The following is a 14,980-nucleotide window of genomic DNA, read 5'->3' on the forward strand; positions in this document are numbered from 1 at the left end:
TGGAATAGTTGAGATGTTTAAGTTTAGTCGCAGTCTTTTGTAGTGCCTGAACAAACGCACATACCTGACAGCTTTTGTGCGAGGAGGGATTTCAGTCTAGGTCTTGTATTGTGGTTCACACATTGCAGGAAATGAAATGTTTTGTTTAAGTGGAAAACATCGACACGCCATTCAAACAAACATAGTCATAACCACAGAGCAAACATGCCTTCTTGACTACACAATACTCACCAAAACAATTAACAGGAAAACACCTGAACTTGGAATGTGGAGCACTTTGTTCTGTCTACCTTTATTTTTTGCTGTCTTTTTCATATACAGCTGACGTTTTTTTTCCAGACGACTGTTAATTGAGATTGAAATATCAGACATTCGGCCGGATGGGCTATCAGAATTCCTCAAGTTTCATTTGTATTCATTTGTTCCTGCGTGCAGTTTTGACCGGCTGTCCGTTAAATTTGTGTGGTTTTGGTTTCTGAACAAGGATGTCACTGTAATAGGGGCTTGGATATTTTAAACCCCTGTCCTAAAGAAAATTGCATTTGTTGCATTGTTTTGATATTGATTTATTATTGATGTAAACTGGCTTTCCCAGAATTCCCTGCATTGCATTTCAAATTTAGTTTGAATTTGCAAGGCAAGTTTATTTATATAGCGCATTTCGTACGCAGTGTACGTTACATAAAAGGAAGTAAAATAGTCGTTAAAATAATAATAGCAACAATGAAAACAAGGAATTTAAAAAAAAAGAATTGTAAAAAATGGTTACACATACAATACATTGCAGTTAGTTCACAGTGATCATTCAACAAATACACAGCCAAACAGTTTTTAGTCTAAAGTGGCTAACATTTGAGCACATCTGATCTCTTCTGGAAGCTGCTTCCATTACATTACATTTGATGTTTTTCTTTGAAAAAAACATTTCTTATCGGTTATGTTTATTGGGGTTACATGTAATGTTGTTAAATTAATGTTTATTGCATATGTCAGGTTAATGAGTCTTTAGTGCTTGTGTGAATGACACTTTCCGTATAAGTTCATATTTAAAAGCTGCTTGTGATGGGCTTTGGTTCATCGCGTGACTCTCTCATCACTGCCTGCATTTGGTTATCAGTGCATTTCAAAGGTCCAAAACAGATTGGAGTACTTTAATAGGTTGTTACATTAACATTATATCAGTAAATTAAATTTGTACGGTATTTGACTGTAAATTGAACTTAAAAATGAAATCTAAAAGTGAAATCTAAAATGTTGTTTTTATGGTTGTTGTTTAAATTAAGTTATCGCATTAATTCCGGCAACCACAGCTGCTGTTTTTTTACCCCAAATTTTATCAGGGGAACCCCACCCAAAAAAAAACACGTATTTTACCACACCAGAATGCAATTTTACAGGAAATCCCCCCTGAAAAGGGAATTGGGTGGATTTTTCCGAGACAATCTGGCAACTCTGACTAGATGCCACTATTGGAGCAGTTAAAATAGTGGTTTCCCCAGTAACACTGTAGGGTTCAACTTTTAGAAAACAAGTGACTGTCAAAAAAAGTACAAAAAAAAAAATTTAAATACAGTATGCTATATATATTTTGTAATTTGGAATAAGACCTTTGTTGATATAACCTACTCTCATTGGCTGATTCAGTGGTTAAGGACAGACATTGTTCTTACTTTGCAACATTTAGTTTAAAAAGTTGCATCTAAAAGTTGCTTTCAGCTCCTTAAAAAGCTTTGTACATTTTAAGAATACACATATTTTATATAGGTCATTTTATGATAAGGTTATTCGGATTTCAAAAATGTCATATAACAACAAAAAAAATAAGGATGTTTATGAATTCAAGATTTTGGTAGAATGCACATTTTCGCTTGACAATATATTTATTTAGAAAAATAAAATCAAGACATTCACGTTCAAGGTGTAAGGTAAGCATGTGACTACTTTTTACTTGATGGTTACAACAAAAAGTTTTTCAAAACCCTATAACCAAAGTAAATAGAAAGATTACATTTCTAAGAATGTTGACTACTTTTAAAATGGACTTTTTTAAAATCTTTAGCAATTTCTTTATTTGTCTCATTGTTTTGTTTGTCGCAGACCATAAACCGATGCTGGTATAACACATTAACTGGAACACAAGTTTAAAAGGATTTGCTCCAGATATCATCTGAATTTCTTTTACTGATGCTTTACACTTTCTAATTATTAACAGATGTCCTGTAGGACACAGATGTATTTATATTAATCAGCCTAAAACCATGACAAGTGCCATTTAAGACCTAGTTAATTTTATCTCCTACAACAGGCTTGTCATTCAGCTTTGGGTGCTGGCAGATGTTCATAAGGATGCTTTAGTACTTTACCATGTGGTCTGGTTTATAGACTGACACACACAGACACACGCTCGCAGGGAAGGACAGTGTGCAGACCAACGTCCATCTGGAAATGTGTTTACTGCAGTCTAAACAACAGTAAATTACAACAAACACACAGGTTGTAAACTCACTTTCAGTTTCTTAGTTGCTTACACTTTCTTTTCCGTCTTTCCAGCACACACAGAAACACTCAGTGATAATTAGAGCGGATCGGATCAAAGTTATCAGTCACCTGTCATCGTACCCGTCTTTGCATTTAACAGAGCTAAAATATTACCGTAACTCATTTTTATCTGAATATATAATTTTGTAAGCTTAATTTGCCTATCAGTTTGCTTCATTACGTTACTTAATACACACTGTACACACTGATACTTAGCATATGCATAATGTTTTTACCATTTCAGCTGTAGTTTGAACCATTTTGTTAATACAGGACCAATTCAAACACAATATATGACAGAGAGTGTGATGAATCAGTATTTATTCATTCACTTCATTTACAAATAATTTGTATTTTTTTTTTATGACACAAAAAGAATTTTTTAGGGTAATATGAATGGTTTGCACTCGCAAAAGACCGTATTGATAATATACATAATCCATGATGTTTCACTAAACAGCGAAGAGGTTGCACTTAGAATTGAAATCATTTGTAGTAAAAATTTGACATGTACAGCTGACAAAAAAGAAAAGATAAATGGTGGATTATTGTGATGATTTTATCAGCTGTTTGGACTCTAATTTTTCACGGCACCCATTCACGGCAGAGGATTCATTGGTTGAGCAAGAGATGTAATGCAAAATTTGTCCAGATTTGTTCATTTGATCTGTTTTAAGTTTTTTGACCAAAGCTTGCCGGAAGCTAAACATATAAGGCAATAAAATATGATGAGTATGCAATATACAAGTATACTATACAAGTAAAATATACAAGAAACCTGTTGTATCATATTCAATACATAAATTAAGTCTTAACCTTGAAATATTGTTAACCATATCAAGGTTATTCTTACACACTGTATAAAATCAATAAAGTTTTCACAGCACAAGTGGGACATTTTTAGAATTATCCTAAAAATGCTTACTTACAAAAAATGATAATATATGTGTTATATGGCATAAGGCATGCGGTAGATTCTGTACAATAGGTTTTTAGTTGGATTATGTTGATAATAAATTATATGATACAAAGGCCTTATAAATATGTGCATGAATACTATAGAGTATAGACTAATACAAATCACCTCGCTATGGACAGAGACCCCGGAGCCTGTGAGGGCCATGGGGGAGGGGCCTCGTAATCATTCTGTCCTGTGCATTTAAAGGATGACCAATGACCCATGACCCTGACTCAACCTACCCATCTACCTCGATATCTCACATTTCTTATTATATCTCAGCACCTTACTCAATTTACCAATCTCAACAACCTTAACAATCAATCTACTCTAATACCTCATATTACAAAGCATATGTTTTACTCAACCTACCACTCAACCATAACCTTTTTTCCGGCCCTCTTAGGTAATGTAAATGTTCTTCATTAGCCTGTGTAGCCACAAAGAAACTTTAACATGCATCTTTTTATTGCACAAGTTTTTCTGAATTATTAAAATCATCTTCACAATGAGAAAAAATGCTTCTTTTTTCTTTAAACTTATACTTAACTCCATATCTTGACGAACAGGTAAAGGGAGTGTAGTCGGTTGGTTTTCGAATAGTAAGGAATTCAATAAGACACATTTATAAATTTGAAATAACCGTGTACAAGCGCAAAAGAAAGAATGAACAAACTAATGAATAACAAATGGTTAAAAACACATTTTTTAGATTAGTGTGGGTATGTGTAATTGTCTGTTTCAGCTTCACAGGAGCTGCAGTTGACCCTTGACCTCTTCTTACCCTGCAGGTGCATACTGAGAAGGTGACTGAGGTCATTCCTGCTACCTTCCTTTGCTTCTGTCTCCCAGGCAGAACTCTCCACCTCTCTCGGGTTTTGGTTCCTGTTGTAGTTAACTGGAATCTGGGTTCAGATCTGTAGATACTCATCTGTAATCTCCTTAAGCAGCTTAGATTGATTTAGACAGTCTCCAAACTTTCCCTGCAATTACCAAGCGGCCGACCATCCGTTTGCCCCATTCACGAGAAAAAGAGAGAGCGTGTGTGAGCGAGAAACAGATGCCCCCTGTGCGTCACTTGCGCATCGGCTACCGTCTTTAGACTGCTCGTGATATCTGTTCGTGTCCCCGGAGCGGCAGCGCCGTAGAAGGCAGACGGTTCGGACTCGTGCGGCCAGCGGGGCGGATCGAGGGGGTGGAGCCGCTCCCGGTGTATATAGAGCAATTCCATGTTAGTCTGACAGAGAGAGAGAATCCCGTGTCCGAGAGCCGCACTTCACCTAAAACAACTTGAGAACGGAGAGAATCAAAGCGCAGGAGTTCATTCACTGCATTGGCGCATGCACGGGAATTATTTGATTCACTCACTCCAGGAAAAAGCCCATTTAGTCTGCGAGTTCACGACTTTAAAGTCGGGATTCTTTAAAAAACACTCTATTTCTACCTGTTAGTCAGGCTAACGTGCGTTAAGTGATTCTTTAAGGTCGGAGGCGTCTCGGTGCAGTAAGCTGTCTTCTGGCTGGACTCGGTGCCCGTGTTGGATCGAGAAATTGTGTGTAATTCCGTTATTGGTGTGCGGGGCTTATTTCCACAATAGAGGCGCCGCCTTTGCTCTGAACACACACACACACACACACACACACACACACACCCGCTCGCGCGCCATCAGGTGCCAGAGAGACACACACACTTCCGATTGAGTAGCTGTTCGAGTAAACGCAGATCAGCGAGGATCACCCAGGACTTTTACCCGGCACCGAGTTGGATTTATAAAGCAGATTTGTCCCCGCGTGACAGCATGATGGATGCATGAGGGCGCGCGAGATCAATACACCCAATTAATCAATACCCTCCGAGCGCACGTGAAGATCAGCTCCGCTGGATGTGTATGACCGCATCTCTATCACCAGGTGGCTTTTCAAGTGCGTGTTTCCAAGCGCGCGTCTCCCGTTGGCGTAAATGTGCGCATAAGGTGTTTTAGGAGCCACCAAACAAAAACGCAGAGCTACAATGCGCGTGCGGGATTAGTTTAAACTTTGGTTCGCAGCGGAATCGTCTGGATCTGGACTCTAAACTCGCGTCCCTGCACAGAAGAGACTACGCAGACCCCAGATGGGAGCTGATCTGGATTGAATTGCAATTTGTTTCCCTTTGTAAAGAAGAAGGGGAAAACATTCCAGCCGGAGGAGATTACAAGCGTTTTCTTCTCAAAGATCATTTGTTGTGACTCCTCTCGTTGTTTTTTTTTTTTTTTGGATTTAAAACTCCTGCGCCTGCTCTGGCGCAACTGTTTCGCACCGGGAATTTCGCGTTTTATCAGAACTTGAGGAAACAGCAGTGATGTTGGTGTTAAAAGCAGTGGTGCTGTGTGCATTGCTCGGCGGGGCTGGGGCTCAGTCGTGCCCGTCTCAGTGCTCCTGCAGCGGGACAGCGGTGGACTGCCATGGGCAGAGTCTGCGGAGCGTGCCGCGGAACATTCCCCGCAACGCTGAGCGACTGTGAGTGCGCCGAAACACGCTACATTAACACAATTGCACGGACCAACACTTTACTATAGTCATTTATGATACATCTGAACCGCCGTAATTAAAAACATAAATATAAAATTACAGATATTATATTTATTCAGTGTGCACGCAACACGACCAAACAGCACTCTTAATATATGTTCACAATATGCATTATATAACAGCCTATTACATATTTGTGCCTGTTATTAAATTTAATTGTTATTAATTATTTAAACCAGTGTACATTTAATATAATAATCCACACAAATGATATACTAATATTATTCTGTTCCATGTTTTTTTTTTTTTTCCTCTTGAAGTGCTGTCATCAGAACAATACCACAGTCTCCTTTTCTATTCCACTCACGCATGTCTCTATCTGTCTCTTACATTGACTGTCTTTCTGAAGTGGGATTCATTAATTAAACTGGCATGAAGTTTAAACACAACCTGCGCTGCTTCGAGACAGCAGGAGCCAGAGAAGCTGTTGAGCCATCAAAGACAGTTCAGATCCTGCCTTTTATTTCATTGTTAGAATTTCAATCACTCTCCTATGGTCTGTTCTAAACTGTGATGTTAATTTTTGGCTAGGTAGCTGCATAAGTAGCTGTCATATAGAAAATCAGGTTTCAAAAGCTACATGACACCGACGTTAATTGGTCAGGATTGCTGAACCCTGACCAGAATTTAATTAGAAGCCTGCTAAGAACTCATCCACAGTCTAGCACACCGTAAATGATAAAATACACTCACGGATGGTGCATGATGATGCAGTTAATTTAAGCAATCTAGCATGCTCTTGAACACATGAAATGCATTGTAGTGCAGGCCAGTGTAATGAAGTGGCCAGATAAGAAAAAAATGGTTCCTAGCATCATTTACCACTTAATGGCATAATTTAGACTTCTTAATTATGGCTAAATGCGTAAGTCGTTATTCATCATTTTACCCCCTCTCTTCTTTCCACAGTGACCTGAATGCAAACAATCTGACTAAAATCACTAAGGCAGATTTCGCGGGACTGCGGCACCTCAGAGTTCTGTAAGTACTGAACTAGTTTTTATAGCTAGTAAGAATTCCTTTTCTTGTTTGGCTTAGGATGCATATGGCTGCTTTTAAAAATACCTTTGTAATTGTTTTAATATATGAAGTCAATCACACATATTTGCAGATATGCACATTACATTCCTATTATCCAGCAAACATATTGGTCCCCAATGGTCCCGTTATTAGATAAATGCCAGTGAAAGCATCGCTATGCCAAAATACCACGGCTTGTCACAAAATACATTGTTCTGGATTTCACTGGAGGTTAAACACTTGTAGTATATGCATACTTAGAGCAAACAAGTTTGAACGGTGAAGCTTAACGAGGCAGTGAGCCCATGATTGTCAAACACAAACAAAGACGGCATTTATTCAGAAAAATGATTGCGTTATCGGAATGTGAAGTGCCTGTCTATATCTTTCTTTCTATCTTCCTCCCTGTCTCTGTGTGAGGTTGTGACGGAGCAGGATATTTTGTGAATGTAAATGTGTGAGATGGAATGTGTGGGTGTGAATGTATATGTTAGAGAGAGAGAGAGAGACATATAGAGAGCTCGTGTAAGAACAGGTTTGCCCTCCCACTTGGAGGGTAGTATTTCAGCTGAAGACTTTCTCTCTGTCTGTCTTTCCTTTCCCTCACAGACGCATTCTTTTCATTTTAAAGTCTTGCTCTTATAAGACATCGCCGAAATGACATGTATCTCTAAAGTTGCCACATATTCTCGATTCATAACAAAAATAAACAAAACATCAAAAAGCGTGGCTCTGACGTAGTTTGTTATTCTTCTTCTGCGTGCTTGCAGATGATTTTTTTAGAGTGTTCTACTTTAGATTTATTACATATATTTAAAAATTAACATCAACTCATGTTAACCGACACTTCTTGACGTCCTTCACAGATATCTCTCACGTACATGCTCGGTCAAACAGAAAATAGTGAAATGCGAGCTGTGATTTCTCATGTAGGGTCAATTTCCAGCTACAGAAGGGTTAAATAATGCATCAGCGTACCTATGAATGATGTTATAAATATGTGATTCCCATACTGCAAGGGAATACGTATGAAAGTTCACCTGGGTATCTGCGATGTTGTAATGTACTTCTATAAAGACGCAGTAACCGTGCCAAAGCTGAGAAAAATTGCAGTGCTGTTTGATTTACTGATTTGATATGAATTGCCACACTATTGTTATTATTATTATTTAACAGTTGAGGAAAACCTGTGTGTCATAGGACAAATCACAGTCTAAAAGCCCCGACTTTAGCCAATTTGCTCAATTTTGACAAGCGCTTTGCTTTTGTAGGGCAGTGTAGCTGAAGGAAATAGTGCAGTTATGTTGTTTTTTTTTAATCATAGTCTAAGTATAGATGTTGTATTTAGACTGAGGTTAAAAGCTCTTATTTACGGTGGTTTTATAATGAAAGGAGGGTCTCAGATCATGAGATATCATGTGAAATGGTGTTTGTTAAAACTATTTCCGGACAATGAAATGTATAGTGCTCTCTATAAAAGAGCCAAGTATGCACCGCCATATTAACTGTTTTAATCATTGAAATTCATGCAATGAGTGACTTGTCTTTATTTTGGTCTCTTTCTCTCTTTTTCTTTTCCATTCTTAGGCAGCTAATGGAGAACAAGATCAGTTCTATTGAGAGAGGGGCATTTCAGGACCTGAAAGAGCTGGAAAGACTGTGAGTGACTAATGCTCACACACACACACACACACACACACACACACAAGATATGCTGCACTGGCCGGTGGGGCTAAAAGTCAGTAGCATATTTGTGAGTTAACATTAACTGTGTGACCTGCCGAGCACAATTAATTGCAAAATGACATTACACAATCAAGTGTGTGTTTTCGTATATTAATGGTGGACATTGTATGTTGTGGGCATGTGTGTGTGCGCGCACATTGTGGTCAGGATTTCATGGAGCAACATTTTTGTCTGACAGCCAACCCAGCCTCAGGGGAACACACACATGCGCAACTAACTCTGGCACACACAGTCCTTTAAGAGAATGACACTGGAAGCTGGAATGGAAACGGGAATTATGCTCTTAAGGAACCCCCCCTCCCTTTCTTTCAAGCTTTTACCCCCCAGCTATTCTACATTTTCAAGCCATATTCATTCTGATGGCCTTTATCTCTTTGTCACTGACTCAGACAAAAGTTTAGGTTTCGACAGTTTATTAAAGTGGTGCACTTGGTGTACTGCAGATCTCCCTTAATGCTTTACACGTATTATACAATTTGAGCCGATATTACAGATTAATATCGAGCAAACACGGAACAGAATTAGCATGTTCGAGCCGTGAGCTCACCTGAGGAATTTCTAATGGGTTTTCAGAAAACTTTCTATTTATGAGTACAATAAGTTCTCTGGTTAACAAGTTGCTACGGTTGTCTGATTTGTCCAGCGTTTAAACTCAGATCCTTGTAGTTGTAGCTATGTGCATAAGCGTCCTTAAGGAGTACTTTTATGCATTTTGCTCACTTCAGAGACTTTAAAGTATTTCTAAACTGAATAAAATCCATTTACGTGTGTCAGCATCATTTTTCAGGTATAACTCTCAAAATGATCTGACTCACTTTATGTGAAGTTTTAACTGCTATGTACTAGTCTTTAACTACTATGTACTGACATTTCAGTTAATCATTTGACGCCGCAAACATTAAGTGTACATGTTTTTACAACGTGAACACAATAAATACACTGTACCTAACATTTATATAATCAGTATTTTAATTTAGTCATACTGTACAATGTGATTTTCGTTTTATTCAGAAGCTGCACACTACACCACACTCATAAATTCTAAAAACCCATTTTAAATTCCCAGAGGAACCCATGGCGAATTGGTAATTAATAATGGATTACAATTAATAAAGATTATTGTGCAGTACAGAAATGTATTATACAACGAATAAAGGCCGTGTGGATCTTACATTCTCTACAAAACCTTATTTGTCTCCCGAGGAGAGCTTAAACACTATTTTGTGGCGTGCGTGTTTATGATTACTGTCTAGATTCTAATTGTTGAAATGTTATCCTTACTTTAAGATGATTGACTGTCAATTACCAATGCTTAATGGTGACTGGCAGATGTTGGTTTTACACACAGTCGCATTAGAACTGGCATTTGAGCTGCTCCGCGTGAGGCTCAGTCAATCACCTGCTCAATGCTATCCTATTTTTCTGCTAGTCATTACCTTTTAATTTGGTGAGGAAATGTTTAATGACTGTGACCAAACCCAGCTGAACCGCAAAAGGCTCTTGCCAACTCTGCTCTGTGAAAAACACGTATAATTCACTCACGAGTATGATAACTGTAGTTTTAGTTTAATAAAGGATTTGTATTAGCTGTGTGTGGCTCTGAATGCTAACTAGCGAAAGGGTCAATGGCATTAACCGTGAATGCGGCTTTGTGCGGTGACATATAGCTCATAAAGCAGAGTACAGCTAACTGGTAATAGCTTGTAATAATAGCAAACTTGCTTTCGGCGTAAATTGTGTAGTGTTGGCATAACTGAAGGGTTAGGCGGGCGAATGGTGGAGATGAATGGCTCTTTATAGTGATAAGTGTAGGGATAGAGGAGCTAGCGGTAGCGCTGAATAGCACAGCTAAAGTCAGTGTGTAAGATCAGTCCTACTGTGCTGGTACAAAAGCAGGAGTCTAATGCTGGAGGGTGACTGCATAGCTGAGAGGATTAGAACGCACAGGCATTATAATGGCCTTACCAAAGGCCCTTCATAAATATGTGTGAGAGAGTGTGTGTGTGTATGCGTATTGGGGATGCATTTAGGTATTGGGTGTGACGACCTCCTGCAGGGAGGAAAAGTGGAGACTCTGTTCCACGTATGACCCCCCTTTTTAGACACACACATACGCACAAACACCGTTCGTCATGGCTTGCTAGTCATGAGCAATGCAGTCAGGTAAAGAAAGCCTACAGACTTTTTTCTCATCTCACTTATTTCCTCGTGTATTTTCTTTCCTTCCTCTCAGCTTGTTTTGCTGTTCTTTTTCCTTTTATTTCTTTACAAACACACACTATTGGACTAAGTGTTGCCTGTGAGCTAATGGCGTGTGAATTGAGACTGAGACCTGTCACGGTCACTGATTCAAGCGGACCTTTGACTAAACGGCATATGGTTCACTCCACATTGCGGCTCGTTTACGCAGCAATAGCAATTTTTGTTTTATTTTGCATTTTGTGTCATTTTTTTGCATTTGTTTTGCTTTGTTTTTCATTTACTTAGTATAGTTCATACCAGACCTGTGTGGTGGTTGCCATGAAGACTTGTTCAGAACACCTTAAAATATTGTAAAAAAGGAATATAGACTCTGTTATCAGAATATCTGCTTATTCACAACAGATAATATTGCAGAAACAAGTCCAAAAGAAAATATTGTTCAGATTGTGGACATTAAGTTGATTTGATGCTAAATGCTGAATATCTTTCAATCATTTGAAACCACTGTCAAATCCAACCGTAATTTCACTGTCAAAAGTGTTTATTGTATCAGGCCAGTACCTGACTTTGTGTCCTTCTGGACTTTTGTGCATATAAGGAAGTTGCGCAGATTCATCCAATCAGATTAGTGCTTGCCAAATGAAGAAAGTGCCTTCCAGTTTTGTGTGCAATATGCATCAGGCTGTCAGCGAGCAGACTGTGGGCGGCCCGTCTGAGCCTACTGATTTATAAATCAAGCTATAAACTTATCTCATGTGCTATCTGTGATTGATTGCGGATCATGTGTGCTTTATGCTACAGTAGCAGTGTGCGTCTTCACACTAACTTTCAATTCATTCTTTCCTCTGTTCAGTCTTGTTGGCTGTTTTTTGGCATTAAAAGTCATTTCACTTTATGGCCCTCCTTGGAAATGACTGTGAGTGCATGTCTGTGTGTGTGTGTCAGAGTCTGACTATGTGCATTTCTATCTGTAAGTGTGTGTGTGTGTGTGTGTGTGTGTGTGTGTGTCTGTGTGCACTCGTCTATTTTAAGGGTCGATCTTATTCGCTTTAAGCACCGTGTGTGTGTCTTTGTGTGTTTCTGCAGCGGGGTCCTCGGGGAAGGCTGTCCTCTGTGCCTGAGTGAAACACGTGGGCATTTCTGGAGTGTACAGCACTGTGTGCCTCGTTATTATTTCATCATTCATTAAATATTCAAATGGAATGATGTAACCCCAGAAGCTGAACGATGATGTCATCGGCTGCTATGTTTGAGTGTGCGAGTGTTTGCAAGAGTGTGTCAGAGAAAGTGAGGGCATAAAAACAGCGAGGGAGAGTGAAAGCTTGATGGTTTCGTACTTTGCGCAGGCAGAGTTCACTTTAGAACTCCGGCTTGTGTGATTGACGCGTGGTAAATCTCGCAAGCTGACGTCAGAGCGCAAGAATTGATCGGGTGTTTGTATTATTTTAACATTCTCCCACTATCAGCAGACTTCATAATGCCGTCGCAGAAGTTCTCAGAACCTGGGAGCTTAATAAGCTGCTCTGACCGATCTGCATTCTGGTATTTAAAACATTATTGATTAATCTCAAGCCTCATTAATCTAACACACAGACAGCAGTGGCGCCACTCTTCATTAATATGCGCAGTGGGTATTATATATGTGCTGATTGTCATGCATAATGTTTATTACTCAGTTTATTACCATGTCAGAGAATCGAGCAAGAGAAAGTGAGAAATTACTTTTTATCACTGAATTGTCATTGGACTTAAGCAAATATGCATCATTTCCTTTCATGACGTGTGTGCATATGTCTTAGTGTGTGTGTGTGTGTGTGTGTGTGTATTTGCACTGTAAGTTCTTTTGCCTCACTTTGTGTGAGACGTTCTGTTTGTTTTTCCCACATCTGTTTTTCCGGGCTGTTCTTTGTCTGCGTGTGTTTGCTAGATGCCCCCACACACTGACAGTGTCTGCCAGCCACACACACGCACACACACACGCACACACACACACAGTCAAGGCTCAAGTTGACGACTGGCAGGCCCGAATTGAAATATTTTATAACATTAAACGTTTGAAGTATTTTTCTTGAGCACAGCTCAATCAGTGCATGTTTCTGTAAACATTTACATCTGATGTTTCATATGGAACTTATTGACAATATTTACTGTGTTCATATTTTTCTGATGCTTTAATATGTCACGGGGTAGTTTATTCCAGTTGTTTCATAACTTATTGCAGTTGGTTTTGTGAGCAGACAACCCAACATGTTAGATTAGACTTTCTGCAAATAGTTTATGGTCTGATAGACCTCGTGCAATTTCTGGTGCCTCACAGACATTAAATTGCTTCTGTGAATGTACATAAACTGCACCACTGTGTGTTTTGTGTGATTTCATGTCGCTGCGTGTGTCTATGTTTGCAGGCGTCTCAACAGGAATAATCTTCAGGTTCTTCCGGAGTTGCTGTTTCTGGGCACGACCAAACTCTTCAGACTGTGAGTCCTTTATCTTTTAGCCCCTCTCTTTCCTCTCCCTGTTTTTTTTTCTCACCCCTTTTTTCCTCTTTCTCTCCTTTTCACTGTCTCTCTCAGTTCTCCTTTTGTTGCCTTTTTTAAACAGGATTTTTGTATCTTTTCCTAAGTTTATAAATTAATGTAGCTTTTACAAATATATTTACTTACATTAAATTGCATTTTGATTCATTTCTGTTGCGGTGCTGCATCTGGATCTGGGATTTTTTCAAATCTAATACATTAAAATGTTGCTTTTTGAAACCCCTAATTTTCAGTTTGGCTTGCAGATGCTGTTTTAATACATTTTTATTAATAACAAAAGATAGTGACATTACATTTGGAGGAATATTATAGCACGAACACAAAATTTTGCTCATTACTCCCAGACAGAAGTGTGTGTGTATGTGTGTGTGTGTGTGTGTGTGTGTTTATAATTGAGTTATGCAGGACATCTAGGGATCAGCAGTAAGGGAGGTTCAGACAATGAACGGACTAAATTGAGTTAAAAGGAGATACACGCTTAAACATCTGCTGCTCAGAGAGAGCAAGAGGAAGGATAGCGAGCGCTAACAGCTTTACCAGGAAAAACAACATTCTAACGGACTTTGCAGGAGGTTGATGGAGGAAATGTCTGTGTGTGTGTGTGTGTGTGTGTGTGTGTGTGCTGCACTATCGCTCATGTTTCTGCAGTCATACAGTCACTGTTCATGTTCTAGACATGGTATGGTTGTGTGTGTGGTCTCCTAAAAATACACTGGGATCCTCAGGCTCAACTATCAGATGTGTGTGTTTGTGACAAGTAAAATGCTGGTCTTGAAATGAAATGTTAAAGAAATAGATTAACGTTTTTACCAAAGCACCGTTTACTTGTTTAATTTTTAAAAACATTCGATTTTGTGTGTGTGTGTGTGTGTGTGTGTGTGTGTGTGTTTGTGAGGAGGTCAAGTTGTACTTATACATTGTTGGGACCTAGTGTCCCCTCATGGATAATAAAATCTGAAATGAGCTACACTGGAAGATCAGCCAATGGAAAATGGCTTAATAAACATCCTAAATAATGTTTTAATGAAAACGTAAAAAGGCTGAATGTTTGGGATACGAAATATTATTAGCTCAGTATAAAAAAACAACCAAACAATAGAAGTCAATAAAAGTGTGTGTGCAGGATTTTATGATTCTTATGGAGGATTTTTCTGGTCTATCATCTCAATTTCAGCAAGATGGTAGCAGGTGGGTAAGAGAGAAAAAAAGCCATGATGGAAAAAGAGGAAGCACTGCTAGTGTACTTTCTGATAGAATTATTTGATTTGATGTCTTGACACACACACACACACACACACACACAGTGTTCTTTCCTCATTAGATTATCTTTGCTCATCTACATCTGTGGCTAACATGTGCAGCTTTTATCTGCCTGCCTCTTTCATCACTCTGTCTATCTCGTTTTGCTT

At 38.9% G+C, this 14,980-nt stretch overlaps 1 protein-coding gene across 6 annotated transcripts in view; it reads left to right on the top strand.

Moving 5' to 3' along the window:
- The first annotated feature begins 2,935 nt into the window (after positions 1-2,935).
- The window catches only part of slit2 (slit homolog 2 (Drosophila)), a 69,748-nt gene continuing 57,703 nt past the window's right edge, over positions 2,936-14,980 (top strand). For 3 of the 6 annotated variants that reach the window (XM_043248368.1, XM_043248359.1, XM_043248375.1), the window contains exons 1-4: positions 2,938-5,994; positions 6,976-7,047; positions 8,674-8,745; positions 13,440-13,511. In XM_043248368.1, coding sequence (XP_043104303.1) covers positions 5,837-5,994; positions 6,976-7,047; positions 8,674-8,745; positions 13,440-13,511 — 374 coding nt within the window. In that variant the 5' untranslated portion in view covers positions 2,938-5,836. Of the gene's footprint in view, positions 5,995-6,975; positions 7,048-8,673; positions 8,746-13,439; positions 13,512-14,980 lie in introns of all 6 variants that reach the window. The other 3 variants (XM_043248343.1, XM_043248349.1, XM_043248332.1) reach the window with 2 other exon arrangements.

Source organism: Puntigrus tetrazona, chromosome 1, assembly GCF_018831695.1.
Source record: "Puntigrus tetrazona isolate hp1 chromosome 1, ASM1883169v1, whole genome shotgun sequence".
Classification (NCBI taxonomy): Eukaryota; Metazoa; Chordata; class Actinopteri; order Cypriniformes; family Cyprinidae; genus Puntigrus; species Puntigrus tetrazona.